The sequence below is a fragment of the Vanessa atalanta genome, chromosome 29 (assembly GCF_905147765.1).
Source record: "Vanessa atalanta chromosome 29, ilVanAtal1.2, whole genome shotgun sequence".
Taxonomy (NCBI): Eukaryota; Metazoa; Arthropoda; class Insecta; order Lepidoptera; family Nymphalidae; genus Vanessa; species Vanessa atalanta.
This window is the reverse complement of record NC_061899.1, coordinates 5,692,787-5,714,775: the sequence shown is the minus strand read 5'-3', so window position 1 is coordinate 5,714,775 and position 21,989 is coordinate 5,692,787. Positions and strand designations below refer to the sequence as shown.

General features: G+C 33.4%; 1 protein-coding gene across 2 annotated transcripts; it reads left to right on the top strand.

The window, feature by feature from the left end:
- Nucleotides 1-643: 643 nt before the first annotated feature.
- LOC125075080 lies at nucleotides 644-12,867 on the top strand. 2 transcript variants are annotated; one of them, XM_047686679.1, is made up of 4 exons: nucleotides 644-847; nucleotides 4,579-4,717; nucleotides 5,173-9,045; nucleotides 9,473-12,867. In XM_047686679.1, exons 2-4 carry the CDS (start codon nucleotides 4,595-4,597, stop codon nucleotides 10,361-10,363), a joined length of 4,887 nt encoding a protein of 1,628 aa, XP_047542635.1. In that variant the 5' UTR covers nucleotides 644-847; nucleotides 4,579-4,594; the 3' UTR covers nucleotides 10,364-12,867. The 2 variants fall into 2 exon arrangements, with proteins under 2 accessions (XP_047542635.1, XP_047542634.1); XM_047686678.1 differs by lacking the exon at nucleotides 644-847 and adding an exon at nucleotides 1,563-1,655.
- Nucleotides 12,868-21,989: the final 9,122 nt, after the last annotated feature.

The window sequence follows — 21,989 nt, the reverse complement described above, 5'->3', positions numbered from 1 at the left end:
TTTATCATCTCGCAATAAACTTAAATAAATAAATCTATTTAGCAGTAAATTGAATAGCGACAGGGGGTTTTATAGGTACAATGACACTTATCTGTAAAATATAGAAGAATACGTATTTCAAGTATAATGTATAAGAATATATGAAGGAATTACAAATAAAGATTACCAACTAATATTAATCTAGTTCATCAGCCCGCGACCTACATAGTAACAATTATAGGTAGCTGTGTGAAGGATGACCTACTCGCAACGGAGGGACGTCGATGCCCCAGTGGCACACTTTTGTTCACGAGCGCATGTGCACTTCAGGGTTTGAATGAAATCGCGCCACGTTGGTCGGGGTAGGAAAATTTTCATTAATACTCGGGAAATTTTTCGCAGTCAGCATTGAAGATTTTTATTTTTTTTAGCCAACTGTTTTAAAAATCGCGTATAAGTTAGTACTAAATTATCAATTTTAAATTTAGCAAGTGATCAGTTATAATTTTAGTTATAATAAAAATAAGTAATTTCAAGTCAATGGACTATTACAAATATCATGAAAAAATAATGAGATATACAGATATTTTAAATAAATTATATATTAATGAGGGGAAATCCGATTTTAATAAGTCGCAACATTAAGCCAGGGTTTTAAGAAAAATGGCCGACTCACGTAACGTCAAAACTTATTGGGCGAGTGTCTTCGAAAACGTGTGATTTTTATCGAAAACGAAGCGAAATTTATATATCCAGTGTATGTGACGTGATTGAGTGCTTGTGTTTTTGTGTAATTTCATAATATCAAGATATTTGTTACACGGTGGACGACGGAACCTACCAATTGTACACTCGGGTCTGATGCACAGTAAGTATTTTGATATATATTTTCGTAAAAAATACTATTTAACCCATAAAACATTGATTACAACTGCTACCTAAAACAATTCGATGCATATGTATATTCATATCATGCATAATTAATTCAAAACATTATAAATAATCTCAAGAGACATCGTACACACACGATATATTATTGAAACAATGAATAGGCCTTGATAATACACAGCAGATAGTTGTATCGCTGGGACACTATTCATATATATTTACGAGACGATAACTGAATATCATCGCACGACGATGTCAGAACCACAAATAGATTGCATTTTACACAACAAGATATTCGTATAATGAACTGTCGTATCGTTTGCGTTCCGTAGTCATTATAAAAATAAAAAAAAAAAATAAAGTAATTCCGCGGGAAAAATATATCGATATATTTTTTTTTCAAAACAAATTTAATAAAATTAATTATTAATGTCAAATTATTTCTGAAAATATAATGTACTTAAAAAATACTTATGAATGTGGTGTTAATCAGCTATGTCATCAAGATATTTTTGTAGCAATAATGATAACAAATGTCAAAAGTTGTAGGCAGTTGATGAGATAGTCATGAGCCATCCTCTTCCACTACCCGATGACTCAACTCTTGGTAGCATCACACTTGCAAAACCTTGTATTAATACATTGGTCATAGTTGCTAAATGTTATCCATTATCATAAATGAATAATCTAACATTAATAGTGCAATGTGTTAACTTTAGTGTGCAAATGTTAAAGAAAGAAATTCATTTAATTGGATTTGCTTATATCATCACTTTGTTAAATCGAAAGTAAGTTATTTGTTAAAAATATTTGCTTTCTTATCTTCGCAGTTATTTATATGTGCTTTAATCAAAACAATCGTCAGTCTTGCCGGGTAAATAATTTGAAATTAATTCTTATTTCTGATATAATCATTACTCTGGTACATATTTTTAATTCTATAATTGTTTATAGTGCGTGAATATTAATTAAAGTTTTTTGTTAATCATTGTCATAATGGTAATTATTTTTAATATTAAATAGCATTTTCTATCATCGAGATTTAAAGCATATTTGGTTCACGTATAGTCGATTCCAATTGAGGTAGGAAAAAAGATTAACAAACCTTAGATTTACGTATTTCTTGCAATTTACTAGTAACTCAGCTATATTGTGTTGTACTAAGAGTTTATTATTAATATATCTTTATTTATAATACAACACTATTAACAATTTAACAATTAACTACTTATTTACACTTTAATTTTACTTTAAAAATTCTGATAACAGTTTTGTCTATGTTCAAAATACCATTCTTTCGCAAATCCATAGTGAATATCATAGATTAATCAACCTCTGGACCAATGATATTGTGTCAATTTGCTGTCAAATGTTGTCTTTTTGTATTTTTTCCTGTTATGGTTGGAATTAAAGTATAGGTTATAATATTATCTGGGCATTGTAGAGTAATATGACATTAAAAATACTTTTTGTTTCATATTGTTTGAAACAACAAAGTGCTCCTTTAGATTAAATAGTGAATGGCTGATTGATAATCCAAGTTAATAAATATGTACTATTGCTAAAGTTCATTGAAATTAATAATATTTTTGGATCAGACGTGATTGTAATTATTAAAGTATAGTAATATAGTATTTGAATAAAAAACTCATACTTTGATGAAATTATGAACTTTATTAAAATTAAATACCAATAAATTTATCAATGAATATATGAGAACTCATAATGGACAATGTATATGTTTAAATTTCAGCTGATAGTGAATATATATATAGCCGATAGGGGTAGATTTGTTTTGTTGCAGCCTGAGTGAACTCAAAACTATAGCCACTTGGACTGTATCATATATACCGTAGACACTTATTTTAAATATTGTTAATAAATGTGCTGTAATATCAAATTAGGACAACCATGTTCTGTAATAATATGTATACAGTTTTGTATTATAAATAAATAAATATTTCATTTCACAGTATATGTTGAATAAAAATTATTACATGCTTAGAATATTTTGAATACATCATTAAAACTAGTCAATTCAATAAAATCAGTAACTCTCCTTATGCAGGTGTTCATTTTGTACCAATTCATGCTCATTCAATCAATTAGTATATTTTATTGGTGACTACAAGTACTAACTTGTACTTGCCTAATTTGACCGAACTAAAAATATTGTACTTCATCTTATAACAACATTTTGTTTTATTTCACCTGTTCATATGTATAGGAATTTCAAACGAGCTTCACCTTGTATGTACTTGTGACAATTTAGTTTGTGCCCACAGACGAAAGCATGTTTTTGCACAAATGCAAGTGCCCCATCTTGTTAACTTACTTTTACATACTGTTGGGATAGTAAATCTCACATAAAATAATCCCGAAATAATTCAACCAAAGAAATATTGCCTCTAAGGAGTCTAATAACTTTTTTATTATGTAAGGTTTCAAATCACAGACATTTGAATCTGAGCATCTTAATTTATAGTTTTAGCTTAATTTGGGCTTCATTGCCTTGTGAAAACGACTAAGCACCTTAAAACGGCAAAAGCTAAACAATAATTAAATGGAATTCATATGATTTAACAATATATCACTCATTAATTTACATTTGAGAGATCATTTGGGTTTTGTAGCAAAGATTTAAACATCTGAATACGAAACATATATACATTTTGTGAGTTATATTTATCTTGCAGTTTGAGTCACTTGGATAAAATTGCCTAAAAAATATTTTTTAAGATTTTGTATAACTTTTTTACACTCTAATTATTCTATTCAGTCACCATGAACAATTTAGTATTTTTTTAGTAACATTATGAGAATGGCAATTTTAAATGAATTAGAGTAACTACTGAGTTTTTCTCGGTTCTTCTTGGGTGAATCTCAATTCAGAACCGGTGGTAGCTTCACTTAAAAGAGTTTGTAAAATGATGATTTAAAAGTGCTTGTAAAAGCCTACTTGAATAAATTATATCTTGATTTTGCTACATTGAGTTTTTGTTTATTTATAAATATGAACTTATAAATAACATAATGGCTTAAGGAAAAATATAAGTATGTTCGATTGAATGTTATGTAGGAAAAAAAAAACAGTCAGAAACAAAAATTATACTTCCTTCCTCGTGATTAATGTAATACAATTTTATTTAGGCCATTAAAGCTTTGGGGTGATATTGCAATAGATATACTTTTACCTTCCGCCTGAGGGTTCGCCCACTTATAAGGGTAGTCCATGTATAGTCTGTGTATAAGCTATTTGTTGTACAACTTTTTTTTTTAAATATATGTGTTTTGGTAATTCCTCAAATTAGTGGAATTACTTATATTTTTATTTACCCCTAAACTAAATTAAATTTAAACTTTGTGTTGAGGCGAGAGTGAATGGGTGAGGTTAGAAGTGACTTTTGAACATCGCTAGCCGGTCCGTAAACCATTGTGAACTCCGATTTCAACCAAATCCGTCTAGTTGTTTTCACATAATAAAGTAACAAACATCCAAAAATAGTTGGCCTAGCACCAGATTTTTCTCTGACATGGCATCCCTTCTAACAGTCAGAGTGAGGTAGCAAAGAATGCAACTGTGTTTTTACACATATACTGCGTAGTTGGATAATTTTCTTTTAAAAATAGCGTCTGTGACCGAAAAAGGTCAGGACGACATAATAGTAATCAATTATTATTGCATTAAATACAATTTAATTCAATTTGTAGATGTGAGGGTGGTGGCATGTGGGGCGCGCAGGCGGGGTGGTGGTGCGGCGCGCTGGCGGCCGCGCTGCTGGCGCTGCTCGCGCTCTGCCGCCGCGCCAAGCGAGCGCCCTCGCCCGTGCCCCAAACGACAGTCACCCAGGTACTGGCACTTTTTTATTTATATACACTCGAAGATATTTTATGAAGATATGTATTTAAATTTACTCTTTTTTAATGAAATAAGTAGGCGCCGAGCAAATGGGCCACCTAATGGTATGTGGTCACCATCACCCATAGACAGATTAGGAGTGGCATTGTAAGAACTATTAACCATTCCTTACATCGTCAATGCGCCAACAACCTTGGGAACTATATTGTAATTCCATTGTGCCTGTAATTACTGGCTCACTCACTGAGTACTGCTGTTTAACGGCAGAATATCTGATGAGTGGATGGCACCTATCATACCCCACTAACTGGAACATATTAACTTGAAAAAGGTAAGTTTATTATTCAACAAGCAATATTATTCTCAAGGTAGGTTAAAAAAAAATTTGTAATTGTATACATTTGTTGAATATCTAATAAAATAACCCAATTAATTTATAATTCTAGGTGCACATAGTGTGTAATGGTGCGGCACGCGTGACACGTGCTGGGACTCCGCCGGAACCCACACGCGCTCGCGTCGCGCTGGCCGCTGCGCCCGCGCCTGAACCCCCCGTCAACTCCCAACGACCCCCACGCGATTCACAGCAACCCCCTCACATACTTATCGTACAAAACTGCACACAAAATACTATTCCTCAGCAATCTGACTCACCCCAACCCTCGAGCTCTCAAGGTCCTCGGCAACCACCATTAGAATATCGTGGAATACCGAAGTTACCTTTGCCGGAGCAGTGGCTTCATAAACGCCCCTTCGATTACAAGTATTCGGCAATTGCGAGACCATTTGCCCATATAGTGAACTCGGATCTCATGGTCGATCAGCAGAGGGAATCGCGGGCGAAGAAGTACAGCGCCACAAGATCTCCGTCGTTGGAAAAAGACGAGAAATCACCCTTTGTGAGTAGTGCGAAATCAGAAGACACGGAAGTTTTTGGATTTGACAGCGAATCCGTGCGTAAGTTGAGCGAAGACAGCGATAAATCTAGGGAAATGGGAGAACGACCGCCCTCTTCGCCGCACGAGAGCAAGAAAGAGCTGTCTCCGACAAATTTGCGTAGATTTCGATCAGTGAGCACGAGGCTCAATATGTGTAGTGTTAATGAGAGCCCTCTGCCAGAGGGCCAACAGGAGAGGTTAGAAATGCAAAGTTCTCCTCGTATACTCGAGTGTAGTTCAGCTAAGGAGAAGACCTCAGGAACTAAATTCGATTTTTCTCCGAAAATTTTAGCTGATACCATTGCCTCTCCGCGTTTTTTCACACCACCCGAAATGGTATCGCCTTTATTTTTCGCGGAACCCTCCCCAAAGTCTGTTTATTATGATAGTGTGAGGTCACCGAAATTCTTCCCCGAAACGCCTCGCGATGCAGAAGTTCCTCAGTCGCAACGTGCGTTAGGTGACCACAGAAACCGTACAAATGGTATAGAAAAACCCAGCTCGCCTAGAGTTTTAAGCGCTCGACCTAGCCCTAAGGTTCATAGTTATAATAAAGAAAATTACTTCACATTCGAACACGTCACTGCAACAGAAGAGAATGCAGCGAGAGTGTCACCAAGACCGAAACGGTATGGAGGAAGGAATTCTATAGAAAGAGAAAGATTTACACCACCAGCTGATAAGGCTGACGTTAAAAAGTACAGAAGGCACAATAGTTGTGACACGAACTATAGAAGCGTAGAGGTGAATATTTCCAAATGCGACGATATCAAGGAAACGGCTGATGCTGGAACTAAAATGGAAGCAACAGACAGAGATGTAGTAGATTGCTGTGCCAAAATAGAATCTTTGCAAGTTGATACAACGGCTAGTGAGAAACACGAACTAACTCCGATTTCGAATTCAGCGCAAGTGAGACGACAGAGATTAAAATCGATATCTCTAGATTCCGATAATGCAAAAATAATCGAACAGAATTTAGGTTTACCAATAGCCAAACAGATGAAAGATCAGATGAACGAAGCGTACAAAAATCAAGAAGGGAGTGCGTCCTGCGAAAGTATAGAGCGGTATCAGAAGTCGCCTTCGAAAGAACGACCAGTATTTAAGTTTGATGTCGAACAGAAAGAAAAAGTCGAAAGTGACCCGAAATCACCTGATCGCAAGCAGAAGAAATGTCTCCGTCAAAGTTGTGACACTCAATCTTTCTTAGATATGCCCAGGTTTTCGCCCAAGGAATTCGAAATAACCGTAACATCCGAGGAAGGTGCAACGACATCCGCTGAAACACAAACGAAACGAAAAGGCAAGAATTTGCGAAACTTAACAATCGATTTGTCGAAACGCGATAGCGATCTGGAAAAGGAGCTGTTGGAATTCGAGAAGCTCTACACAAATGCTGAAGAGAAGAAGGTAAAAACGCCAACATTAAAAGTCAAAGCGACATCACTGGATTCTTCTGAAACCGTTAATCTTTCTCTACCTCAGAAGAAGACTTTGGAAGTTCCTCAAAATTCTATTTCAGTTCCCAATACTCCTAAACGTCAGTTGAAACGTATACTTGCTCAAAAGAACGTAAAACACGATTTGTCTGGTGGTAAAGTAGGATACAACTCCATACAATCCAACGCCGACCAGCGCAGGTTGTTTATGAAGGGGCAGGATAGTGGTATATTTCTAAGGGAAAACCATGCGAGCCTCATGCTATATCAACCTGGTACATCTAGAATGGGCTCCCGCACAATGGGTTCGTTTGACGAGAATATGACAGATAATGCCCCAGAAATAAATGTGTCAACCGTTGATAATAGACCTGGATTCCACTTGGATTCGGGCCAAACTCTAGGTTCTAACTTATTAAATTATAAACAAAATTTAAGCGTATCAAGTACAAATTTGAAAACCCTTCCCGAGGGTGTACCGTCTGATGATTTCGAACCAAGTGCGGAAGACGAGAAATTAGTTAAGAAATTACATAGACGCAATTCTAATCAAAGTTTAATGCTAAGTACACACAGTCTTCAGGGCTCGAATTGTTCTCTAAGTAGCGCGGGAGCTTCGTGTCATAATTTAGCGACAGTCAGAACGAGTATATCGAATTTTAGTTTAAATAACGACAGTAGACAAAAGAAGTTTTCTCTGGAAAGGCGAGATTCGAGCGCCTCCATCAACCCTAGTGAACATTTGACGCCAACCACGAGAGTGATATGTTCGTCAAATACGAATTTATCTGGCGAAGTTTCTAAAAATTGTCTGTTACAACGTCGAGGCTCAAACAATAGTCTTACCTTAAATATATTATCTTCAAACAACCTTAGTCGACATTCGAGTAACAGTTCTCTGAACAAGGAAGCTAAACTTGGCCAAAAAAAGGGTTTATTGGAGAGGAGAAGCTCTAATACGTCTCTTACCCTGAATATTAACACTTCGAATCCTCAACTATCAACTAACCGTGGTTTAAGCATATCAAATTATAATCTTAACGGCTCTACGTGTAATCTAAGCCGCTATAACAGCAACCATAGTATTGATAATGCTGAACCAAGAAAGGGAATCTTGGAAAGAAGAAGTTCAAATACCTCCCTAACTCTCAACATCCAACCTCAAGAGCCCAGAGATTTGGAAATAGACGAGACATTAATAGACGCAAATCTTAAAGAGTTACCGCACAGGGACAAACACAGGAAGTCGTTGAGTACAGAAAATTTAATACCGAAATCTTATAAAAATAGAACAAGGTTCCGGTCAACGGAAAAGGGTTTTGGATCACACGACAATTTGTGGTCGGCGTCATATGGTGACCAAGAATATCCCCAGAACCTTACCTACGTTTGTGGTGATCAAGAAAATGAGATTATATACGCATTCGGTCGCCAAGAGGACCCAAACTTTCAACCCGGTTTCGTCCGAAATATTACAACGAAACCCCTGAGCCCTCAAAGTACGTCCGAAGATTTCAGACTCTATTTAGCCAATATGCAACACTTGCAGAACGCTTCGAGTGTTCTGACGAGACAACAGTTAAAAGACCTGAACGATGTCTTCCAAAATGGGTATTCCAAATTTAAATGCTTGAGCAAAAATGATGGCCAGCACTGTTGTTCAGGTCGCGTGGATATCGATCTAGTGTCTGAGAATCCACAGATGGCTCTGCCGGAGACGGTGGCATCGCAACCATGTTCTGAATACCAGAAAATGTTATTGCGAAACTTACACCAAGAGTTTTGGGATATGCCGACGAATTTTCAGGAGAAGCCAATAGTGTCAGGGTCCCATACGAAGAATAGGTATAAGACGATCCTACCTAACGAACATTCTAGATTCATTCTTCGAGCGGACGGTGATAACAGCGAGGGATATATAAATGCCAATTATATAAAGGTGAGAGGAATAGTTAGATATATGATTTTATCTGTCTAAACAGCAAAAAGACCATTAGTTTCGTTTTTATTTAAAGAATCTCTAAGCTAAGTTGTGTTATTATATTTATGTTATAAAAGGGGGCGAATGTTAAAAAAATATATTCAAAGCTTTATCTCTGAACTTTTATTCCTGAATATTATATTGTTATAAGAGCCCAGTTTTTGATGAGAATAACGCATAATTTGTTAAACTTTTTTTTTTTGTGGATTGTTTTTCCCAAAAATGTTGTTTAGACGAGTGAGTTTAATAATGCTATGTCTTCTTTCGAACCAATGATTACAGAAAGGGAGAAATCAGTGTTTACAAGCGCTAAGCAAATTTTATGAGTAAGGCGGTTGATATAATTGAATTTAAAATGTAAAAATACCAATTTTAATCATTTCAGGGGCATGAATACACCAAGAACAGCTACATAGCGACTCAAGGGCCGCTTCCGAACACATTATACGATTTCTGGTTAATGGTTCGGCAGAACAACGCCGAATTCCTCTCCCAACGACCTCCTGGTACCACCACCGAATACGTTCAGAAGATAGTCATGCTAACAAACTTCATAGAGAACAACAGACAGAAATGTGAAAAATATTTCCCGTTGGAGATCGATGAAGAAGTAACAATATCGAGTCCAGATTGCTCGGAAGTCTGCTTCTTCTTCGATGATGATATGCCGAAGAACACATTTAAAATCAGGAATATTGGAAAGATAAAAAAATCTGGTTACACGATAAGGAAATTGGATATGACATACGTGAATTCAAGTGGTGTTAGTGATGCTAGTGTCACAGTGTACCATTATTGGTTCCACAATTGGGCAGATCATAAGTGTCCGAAGGATGTAAACGCTTTGTTAAATTTGAGTTTGGATATTTTAAGAGAAGAGTGTTACGATTTCAGTGAGTGTAAAGACGAGAAAGACGAACAGTGTAAATGCAGTGATAGTCCTAAGCCCGGTTCTAAGTTCGTGTTCCCTCCGTTGGAGTCGCAAAGCATAGCGTGTCCTGTCAAAGTTTGTGTGACGTCACCTTTGAACTTTACTGTTGAAAATCATTCACCACCAACGATAATTCACTGTTCTGCGGGTATTGGCAGGACAGGGTGTTTGATTGCTATCCTTAATGGTATAAAGCAGTTGACAAACGAACAGAAAGTAGATGTATTGAGTATAGTTTGTAATATGCGTTTGAATAGAGGTGGGATGGTACAAAACTCGGAGCAGTATGAACTAATACATAAAGTATTGTGTTTGTTCGAACACGCTTGCTTGCCCGATTTATAGCTAAAGCGGTAACTAACCAGTCTTGTGATTAATTATGTATTTTTTGTTTAGATATTTTTCCAAAAATTAGTTTTAGTGTAAATTTTGTTCGAGTACTTTTTAAATTTTTTCTACTAAAATTTTATTAGTGACAATCTTTCATTGCCCTCTAAACAGTTTTCTTAATAATGCTTAATTTTTAACTGTCCGAATTAGTGTACCAGTCTAGAAGATCCTTAACTTCCGTATTTTATACTAAATTATTTTGGTCAATGAAACTGTGTTTACAATAGTAGAATAATTGGTAAAATAATTCGACTCAGTGCCCTTTTAATTAAATCTCTTTATCTTATCTTATCTTTAAATATGTATAAATATATATTTTTATTTTATAATTACTTAATTTGTCGCATGATGCTCTATTCTTCTCTTCAATATTTAAATTGTCCCAGTAAAAGATAAAAAAACATATATTTTAAATCTAGAAAGGCAATAGATATGTCTATTATATAAATAATCATTTTATTTACTTATTTATAGTAGGTACATAAGTAAAAATAACTCAAGTGTACCTAATTGCTCATCTTTGCTCAAAAATATAACAGATTTTTAATCTGGTTGTGGGATAAGTTGTCGTCACAATTAAACAAATTTGCTTGCAAAATAAATTACAATAAATTTGTGAGACATGTAATTTTAATAGATGTTCCCAAGACATTGCAATCAGGGTTTAACTTTATTCCTTAAAATTAGAAAATGAAATTTGCAATAAAAAAAAGTATATTTACACTTTACTTTATCATAAAATCCTTGGAATAATAAATTATAGTATGTATTGTTATGGTTCGCAGTCGGCTACGCTACTACCACCAAAACGAATTTTCTGCTATTGTAAACATTATCGGTATAGTTTTCACGGACCGTATTATAAAATCACTTGATTTTTATCTAAAGACATAACGCACATTTTGTTTTAAAATTAATTTATTCTAGGTTATATAAGGTAGCGAATTCTGACAAATTTATAATATATTTGTATTGTAATTTTATATAATGGGTCACCGGAAAGTATTTAATTTTGGAATGTAAAGTAAAAGTCCTGACATTTCATGATTAATATGGTGTCAGTACTGTAATATGTAAATGCTATTAGTTTTCAATCATCTGATCTATATATATTCATATATATATCAGATAGATATTCAGACATGTTCTTATGCTGCCTATGAATAATTAGGAAGAACTTTCCGTGTGACCCTATATTTAAAATATGCCCTCTTCCATAAATAAACGAGGACTTTCTTCAGAAAAAGTATAATTGCTATGGTCTTGATTTACTCATAATTGAACCCAGTTTACATAAGCACTGTGTCGATATATTTTTTCAAATATGTGCAAAGTTATTACTAATTTACTAAATACTACTACTAATATTTGTTTTCAATGATATTTAACATTCATAATATCAAATGGGAAGCCTATGTTATTCACAACGACAAAAGGATCTAACAGATGCAAGATTAGCAAAGACAATTGCGGCATTTATAAAAACAACAGTATATTATGGATACTTCCTAACACCAATGTAAACCCCAGCAGATATTATACTTACCGTATTTAAGATCCAGTTATTTATACAAATTAAAAGTTAGTTTAGAAGAGTTTCTGGTAAAATTGTACAACACATACTCCCTTGTGATAGTTAAAACGATGAAGAAAGTCCTGTTTAAATAATTTTGTATAAACTTTTATATAAATATATCATCATATTTAATATAATAGTGAAAAATATATATTTTTTTCTTTTAAAGAGAAATTATCAAGCGCATGCGTTCAAGCATGAAAGTAACGTGTACATTGAGAATTATTGCGCAGAATTATTATAAGGATTCATAAATATATTATTGTGCTATGGCAACACTGATCAAAAATTGTTGTTTATATATTTTCGTTGGTCGAGTATACGGATTCCTTTATCACACAGATAACGCATAAATAACACCTATACAACTTAATTATTATTTCTAATAATATTTTTAAGTTATTTTATATTGACATTGAATAGGCTAAACCGAGATGTTTGTGTATGAAAATGTTGCCAATATTACATTTGAGATTGTTTATTTTCGGGCTCTAAGTTTAAAAATTTTATTTTCAAATTGACATAACGTTCAGTGCTGCCATGCTTAAAAATCATAAAATATTTTATCGTTCATAAAAACGTTCTAAGTTTGAAATTTTAAATATATTAAGTAAATGCAAAATTTTATATGTTTTATATATAAGGAGACCCATGTATATGTCATAGTAAGTGACTTTGTGCTATATTTATTTTATTAGTTAGTTAATAAAAAGGAATTATTTATTTCTATTATCAAAGATATGTAGTTTTTAAGATTTTAGTCATTTAAATATTATTGAATTAAAAATGTTAATATGTGTGTCAGTATATTAATATTCGTTTTTTTTAATTTTTAAATATTTTACGGCAAGCTTTGCAAGGAAAAATATACTGTATAGTACAATTTTTTTTTCATTTTGATTTCCTATGATTTTATTTTTTTTTGATTGATTTTAGGATGACTTGTAATTGACTTAACATGACATTTTTTTTATTATTCGAAATGACTGGACATCAATTTCTTTTAATATGGTTTTGTTATTTTTTCACGCGAATGTCGCACGTGCTTTAACTACGTCTTCCTACCTAGCGAGGAGTCCCTCGGGAGGCTTCTTTCTTTAAATATATAGCATTAATATCGTCTTAAGAATAATTTACTTCATTCCAGGGACATTTGTAGGGAGCGTGAAACGTTGGTTTAGTTTAAGGAAATTCGCTGACCATATCCCCATAAACCTTAGATTTACATATTCTAAGCGATTTACTAATAGCTGAGCTATATGTGCGCCACCAACAGCTATTCGTTAACATATCTTTATTTATAATACAACACTATTACACTTAACTACGTATACCCACTTTAATTTGACTTCCAAAGTTCCGATAACAACCTCGTCGATGTACAAAACGTATTTTTTTCGAAAATTACAATAAATACAGATTATTCAAGCTCTCGACCAATTATATCGTGTCAATTCAAGGTCAAATGTTGTTTATTTGGCATTTGTACTCTTGTGATTGGAGAAAGATTTTGACTGGTAGAAACCAATTCAAAAATATATTTTTTTTTTGGTAGAAAGCTACTTTTAATTATATTTATTTCATAACATTTTCTTAATATATTGCACCCGCGCGAAGCCGGGGCAGGTTGCTAGTGTAATATATTGATAAATGCAGATTAGATCAGAACTTCATATTTAACTAGAATTTTTAAATATTTTTTTATGGCAAATAAATACTTAATTTTAGCAAGTGTTCACTTGAATCGTTAGTTTACAATGTAAAGTTAAATTTAATAGGTGGGCAAGGGCCCCGGTGCATAGAAAATCATCGGGCCCTCACCACCCCTTTCCATTCCATCTTTAACTTTATATTGCCCTTCAAAATTATAATTAGGAATAAAAATAGGATGCAGGATACAGCGAGTTGAACTTATCATTAGTAGGCTAAATCCATACATCATCTCTATTCAAAGCTTGGCCCTACGATAGCTACGCTACTGGGTAGTAACCTTTTCTACCACGGTAAAATAATTCATTGATTAATTAATTTTTTCACTGATTGAATACCGTTTACCGTGTAGACGTTAAATTTATATTTTTAATAAAATAAAATTAAAAATTATGACATTAATTGTATTTTTTTGCTGTCCCTACTCTTAGTCGTCTCACGCACACTAAGACATGATGTCAGCACTCGTGCTGATGCAAGCCGATAATATTTTAACATGTAGGGGCGCGCCTTTTGTCTGAATAGATCTATACATACTTATTTAATTTAAAGAGGTATCGTAGTATTCAACGTGAACGACTTAAATAAAATGAAATTTCAAATACTTACTTAATACTCAAGGCCGTATCGTAAGTTTAGGGGGCCCTGGGCCAACACTACTTAGGGGCCCACCTAAGACATATCTGAACGTAGACTTGAATTAATTAATTGAATGGGTTTGATTAATTGCAGGACTCGCAGGGCAGCAAACCATACGATCTGTTTAATTTAATAAAGTTATGGATTCTTTCGCATTGTAGTCTATTTTTGGTTTTGACTTGACTTAGCTGGGGCCCCGTTGAATCCACGGGGCCCTGGGCTGAAGTCCAAAAAGCCATATGGTAGATCCGGCCCTGTTTATACTTACTTTATAGAAAATATAAGCTTTGAAAGTTTAAATAATTTAAACGTAAATTACTTACATAATGCTATTGTATTAGAAGGGAAACAATACAACATGTCCAATGCTGGGCTGAAATCTCCTAAGGTTTTGGAGATATTCCATTATGCTGCTCTAATGCATATTGATGGACACCATTGTGGAAGATTTTCATGGCACTCGAGAAAGTCGCAGGTTTCCTCATGGTTCATTCTCCACAGTCGAGCACGTGGTGAATTATAAACACAAACCATGGATGTGGTGCAAAATTCAGTGGTGCTTGCCTGCTTTTATACCTCGATCTTCGGATTATATTTCTAAATTCTAACCACTGGGCCATCTTGACCACATTCTTGTTTCGAATATGAAAGTACATCTGTATTTTTTTTACGCTTTTGGTCTACAATAAAAATCTATTTAAAATTAGTGGTCGAACGTGGCTGCGCTCGCGTTTTAGAGGTTAGTCGTCAGGTAGGTAAAAGGTCCTATATTCTTTGGGGGTTAAGCTCGCTTCAAACTAAATATCAGGGACAGAGACCTATTTTCACATTTATAATATTAGTATAGATAAATAATTATCCTAATGAAATTACTGTTCCTACACCGAATGATAACAAACAGAAAATCGAGCTGACTGCGAATCCTTGAAAGTCAATCTAGTTTCGAAATTTTTACCATTTTACCGTGCGGTCATATTGTCCATATGGTACAGGTAAATAAAGTCAAGGTAAAGGTTACCAGTCAAAAAAAAGTATTTATTTACAACATTATGTTACAACAGGGTTGCCATGACATTAAATATTTTTTAAACGAGGGGTTAAGCACAGTTACAACTATTTGTCCTTAGAATATGATACCTACTGCGATGGTGGCGTTAATTAAACGAGAACATTTTTTTTCGATATTTTTGATAGAAAGATTTTGTATTTTATTTTGTTTAGAGAATACTGTATTTTTATGATAATAGAGGGATTTGTTTTTTTTTTAATTTAACTTAATGGTTATATAGATTTATTTCTTCCGCCGTCAAAATTCAAAATTTAAATTTATCACGGAGACGGGTAGGTAGCTATATATATTACTAATTATCTACCCGTCTCTGCTTGGTTACAATAAGGTTCTATACACAACTTTTAGATTGAAGAACAAGAAAAAGAAAAAATCTTGTCATCTGCCTAGGCAAGTTGAAATGCTTCAATTTTCTCTTACTAAGTATAATATGAATGTGTTCTACATATAGCACCTTCCTCTTTAATCTACTCTATTTATGTATGAGAATCACATTAAAATCCACTGCGTGCGATTTAAAAAATCTAAGCGTACAGACGGTGGGAAGCGACTTTGTTTTATACTTTTTGGAGATTAGTAATAAACGCATATTTTTAGAGAGCCGAGATGGCCCAGTGGTTAGAACGCGTGCATCTTAACCGATGATTTCGGGTTCAAACCCAGGCAGGCACCACTGAATTTTCATGTGCTTAATTTGTGTTTATAATTCATCTCGTGCTCGGCGGTGAAGGAAAACATCGTGAGGAAACCTGCATGTGTCTAATTTCAACGAAATTCTGCCACATATGTATTCCGCCAACCCGCATTGGAGCAGCGTGGTGGAATATGCTCCAAACCTTCTCATCAAAGGGAGAAGAGGCCTTTATCCCAGCAGTGGGACATTTACGGGCTGCTAATGCATATTTTTACACAAATATTCGAACACTTTGAAATTTTAATCACACGCCAGAATATGTTCAAAAATATTTAATAAACCTGAAATTATATACAAGCTACTTTCTCCTTTTCACTGTTCTGTGTCGCTTCGTGACAAAAGGTCGGAGGTTGTGAACTTATTTACAAAGGTACAATGTAGTCCGATATGGATACTTCAATATAAAACTACATGGCGAAATTAAAAAAGTATAATTTTTTGTTAAAGTGCAAGTTTTTTTTTTAAATATTTGGTCGTTGTCAATTAAGTCCGAGTCCGAGATCTTGGATTTTCTTTTTGTTTTTAATAGTAAACATCTTCAGTTATTCTGTAAAAAAAAAACAAGAATGTAGACGCGATCGTGAATTACAGAGTTGTTTTCGACATTGACTCTAATATTTATACACATTTAAACGTTAAACGTACTAAATAGCTTATCACTGTAAGTGGTTTTGCAACAGAACGCGTATAAGATGCGAAGGAGCATTCAAAGGACCGATGCCACGGAATGAGTTTTCGTTGTACGATCATCTTCAGCTAAACTCAATGTGGACCTAAGGCTACCTCAAATAAAAATGTTACGACATAGTGTTACGTCATTGAAATCAACTTCGGAATATTGTGTTGTAAGCACTCACATCGTTAAACCAAATAGTTGTATTGTAAACACTCCCACCAAGCATCTTAACTTGCCACGTTGCTGGTACGATGTCGTGACGTAAAAACGGACGATGCAATTGCGTCGGGGTCACGGATATATGGCGACGTGCCACGTCATGACGTCGTATTGTAATTATGTGTAGACTAGTCCATAGGTCTCTAAGAAAGCTTTTAGCGTATAGAGTTGTCTAGGCCGTTTTTAATATAAAAAATGTTATTGAAAACAGAATATAAATCCCTTGAGTTTCTTTCACTGTTTCTCAATCTCAATTCTCTACTCTGTAAATATAAATTCGAAACTAACAGCCCAACACAAGCGTTAAATGTCAGAAGTTGATATGCGATGTTGTCTATAACAATTGTAAAATATATTCTTATTTATTATTCTTGGTAGTAGGGTATTGTGCAAGCCCGTCTGGGTAAGGTACCCTCAACTCATATATTCTATGACCAAACAGCAGTACTCAGTACTGCTGTTCCGTTTTGAAGGGTAAGTAAGCCAGTGCAACTACAGGCACAAGGGACATAACATCTTAGTTCCCGAAGTTGGCGGCACATTAGCGATGTAAGGAATGGTTAATATTTCTCACAGCGCCGTTGTCTTTGGGCGGTGGTGACAGCTTACCATCAGGTGGCCCATGCGCTCACTCGCCTATTTATATAACATAATTGCGTATCATTGTAAGTCGGCTGTCAAAATTTCACGAGTGAGAAAGTGAATTTTTGAAGAATCACACTGCACTGAGGACTTTCCGAACCGGTGCTATATTTTTAACAGTCGATAATTGTTGATTGAATAACGATACAGATTTGACAAATGCCATTGCTATGTTGATGATGTGTGTTATGTTAATAATTGCACTGGAACGGATGGAAGGGGTAGGTACCTTGTGAGTGTTTATGACATACCGTCAGATCCCATACCATTACTGGTATGGGATAACTCATTTTATTAATTATAAACTTAAAATAATTGTACTGATTTGTTAAATTTATTTAAATGAATTTTCATTTACGTAGGTATAGCACGACACAATTTAGATGTAGCGTTGTCAAATTTCGTAAAACATCAATCTTTATTTATTTGTTATGCGAGATTTTTTTTAATGTAAACGTAATTTGTAATATTATATAACCAAACACATTCGCCAAATGAACGATTGAATGGTTTTTTTTTTTATTTGTCGATGCTACATTTATATTGTGTCGTACCGTACCGTCCATTCCAACCAAAAAAGAACAGAAGCTAAAAACCAACATTTGACATCGAATTGCCGCGCTTAAATCGGTCGAGAGCTTGAAAAATTATGGCGTTATATCCTAAATATATATTTAGGATACAACGGAATTTTAAAAGTCGACGAATCTGTTATCATAACTTCGGAAGTAAAATAAGAGTGGTTATAAGCAGATAAGTGAATACAACACTATTATAAATTAATATATATTAATCAAAAACTGTTAGTAGTGCACAATAACTCAATACTGTCCTAAATCAAAACTGTCCTTTTCCATGCCGTGATAACTTTTAATTGAAACTACACTCAGCTAGAAATGTAATTACCTTTATTTTTAAAACCTATAAATGGTGTATGTTTTTTAAGGTGCCCTTAATAAAAATAAAAAAAAAAACAATATAAAAGGACGGCTATAAAGCGCGTGGAACACGTAAACCATTTTAAAAAAAAAAAAATTATTTTACTACCGATTCGGAAATGTTACGTTAGTTAATTTTTTCCATCCATTTAATAAGGTACATTGACGAGTTATTTAAACAAAATGTATACAAGTTGAAATTTATTATTTGTTGATTGCAATGACAGCGATATTTGATATTCCCTATTGTTCATATTGAATTGAATTTAGTTTGTAGTAAAATAAGTAAAATGTATGTAATGTACAATGAATTATTATATTTGAACCGACGTCATAACGAATGTCCTTCAATTTGACAAGTATTAGGTACAGTAAAAAATAACCTGAAAGAACCTTTCTTAGAAGAATTCGTTTCGTTCGGATTTAAATATATATTTTCTTTTTATATAAAACCTACGGACGTCAATAGACATGGAAGCTGTATAATCATTCCTTACATCACCAACGCACCGCAATCGGGATCTAAGATTAAATGTCCCTTGTGTCTGTAGTTATACCGGCTCAGTCTCATTCAACCTTCAAATTGATTTGAGGTGAACCAGACTTTAATTGTAACAATATTATATACATTTGTAAGTAGGTAGTCGATTGGTCAAGTGTTGCATATCGATAGTCCACTATCGAAACCGATAGTTAAGGTGTTAGAGATAGTATCGATAGCTCCCCATGAGCAATACCATCGATAGTATCGACAGTATTGATGAAAACGATACTATCGATAGTACAATCGATATCCTGAATAGTTTTCGAGGTCAACTATCGATAGTCTGCAACGATGGATTGGTGGTACTTTCCAAGACGGATAGGCACAAGAAATTGCCATATAACAAAATATTTATGACGCGAGTAACTTAAAATATATATATTTTTTTAATTATATATCGTCATCATGAAAATTTAGCAAACTGCATTATTATTATTTTTTTGTACAGTTTCTTTTTGGAAGTGGAGAGATTATTAGGGATGTGACAATTACAGTATATTTTTTCTAGCTATCGATATTATGATTATAAGCAAAACGGTATTTAATAGGTGACTTAAAATTGTAAAAAATATAACGTCTGTATAATATCAATTTTTATTTAGCAAGAATAAATTATAAATGAGCTATTGTATTTTTTATTCTGATATATTTATTGATAACAAGAATATGGGCTCATAGTGTATTTTTTACAAAAAGCTATCTTTAAAGCATTTCACTAGAGTGACTCTTACCTCAACTGATTTATTTATAATATATAGATTTAATGAATATAATTGTACATCACATATTTTACTTTATCTTAAGAATATTTTAAGTAAATATTTCGCTAACAAACTTATCTGTACCGTTGGGAGCGTTACTTTATAAATCTGTGTTGCCATTACATATTTCCGGTAAAAATTGTGTATATAACACTTAACATTGACAATTATTGAAGTTAGTAACAAAAAAATAAGCTTATTTTAAATATATTTACTTGAAAATGTTGAAGAAGAAAAAAATGTCATAATAAAAACATGGCGGTGACAGATCAACTGTCATTTCAAAATGGCGTCGTTTTTCTATCGGTCCAGATGAGTTTGTAAGGTATTTATGTACATTTACAGCGTTAAAATAAATATATTCAGATATCGCAACTATGGAGTTCCATTACCCAATAAAACAGTATTACAAATATTTTTTTCTAAGAAAGTTATACTGTAATTAAATAATAATATTTAGAATATAATTTGTGTAAAAAAACTGTTCTTGTTTTTAAATGAAGTATAATTATATAATGTAAGTTTTAAAATATGTATTGTAATAAGAAAAAAACTCCAGTGTGTAATAGAAATTAAGGAATTTATATATAATTATGTACTTGTATTCAAAATTACTTAGGGCGGATTGGTGTTGCGTTTTTTAAATATTGTTTTACACTAAAATAAAAACGTCCGTTCATAACTAATATCCGGTCGGCGGTCGCTAAAGATCATGTTCCGCACAGGTCTATGAATGAATGAACAATTAATTTTTATTTAAAGAAAAGATGAGATAAACGTTTTCCTTTTATTTATTTTTCTTATCATAAGACAATAAAACTTTTAACTTAACTTAACACAATATTTTATTTAATTTTTCGTTCAATTTCAAATAAATTAGTAATGACGCTGTTGCGGAGTTATTTCAAGTGCTTATTTTGAAATAAAACTGAAATAAAATTGGTATCTTGAGTAGCGTTCCGTTAGCCTTCTGCGTGCAACCGGAACGCTACTCAAGATACCAATTAAGAAATCGTTGGCGGTAGTTGTAAATAATATTTCTTTTTAATTCGAACAGACAAATGTCACCTTAGTCTGCCCGTGACCACGAACACTGCAAAGTGTTCGAAACGTCGGGATGTTAAAATAATTAATATACGCGATTAAATCCGTTAAAAACTAGTTTTATTTCAATGTGTAATAATCGCGAAAATCTAAGACAACATTAGGTCCTTTTTTTTTATTTATTTTTTTAGTTTTGGCTTTTATTTATGCCAAGAGGGCACAGATTATTTCGCCAATGTCACGTGCGATGGAGAAGACACGATGGAGATTGATCGGTGATTTCAAGTGCTTATTTTTGTAGTTTAACTTGTCATGATCAACTGACAGACTTGAAAGTATTTTTTCAGCCAACAGAGCTTAAACACGCACATTACAAAATTATTTCTCAAATATTCAGAAAAATGTAATCAGGCAAGGATGATATGGGCACGATCCTGAACACGAAACCTATATCCTTAAAGAATCATCAATTAATTTAATTAAAGAAAATAATTAAAAGAAATTTTGTGCCTTCAGCCATCAGTTGAAAAAAAGGATTAAAAAATAAAACGATTGTAATTTATATTATTTTGTCACTTTAAATGCTGAGTCTGGCTAACCGAAACATTATTCGGGGATATAATTAACAACTGTTTTACCCATAAAACTATCATAAAGCTTACCTTTGCTATAATTAAATTAAAAAAAAAAAAGGTTTTTAGAGAATGCAACACCAAAACGCTGCCACTGTAAGAAAACAAGAACACCAATCTTTTAATATAAATAATTTATAACTTGTAAGATTTCTAAATGTAATTTTCGTATAGATGTTGTATAGTTACTTTAAATTATACCTTGTATATTAGTATAATCTGTTGTTTGCACAGATAATAAATTATATGTCTATTGAATGTCTTTCTTTTTTCAAATATTTACTTAATTTTTCGACGACTGGCGTTCAATTATGTATATATATCGTTATTATATAGTATAAAACAAAGTCGTTTACCGCTGTCTATCCCTATGTACGCTTAGATCTTTAAAATTACACAACGGATTTTGATGCAATTCTTTTTAATAGATATAATGA

Bases quoted from the DNA above. Each gene is read 5' to 3' on its own strand.
- LOC125075080 (XM_047686678.1), top strand. From the start codon at position 1,594: ATGTTAAAGAAAGAAATTCATTTAATTGGATTTGCTTATATCATCACT. The intron at 4,718-5,172 runs GTACTGGCACTT...TTATAATTCTAG, and splicing joins CCCAAACGACAGTCACCCAG to GTGCACATAGTGTGTAATGG. The intron at 9,046-9,472 runs GTGAGAGGAATA...TAATCATTTCAG, and splicing joins TAAATGCCAATTATATAAAG to GGGCATGAATACACCAAGAA.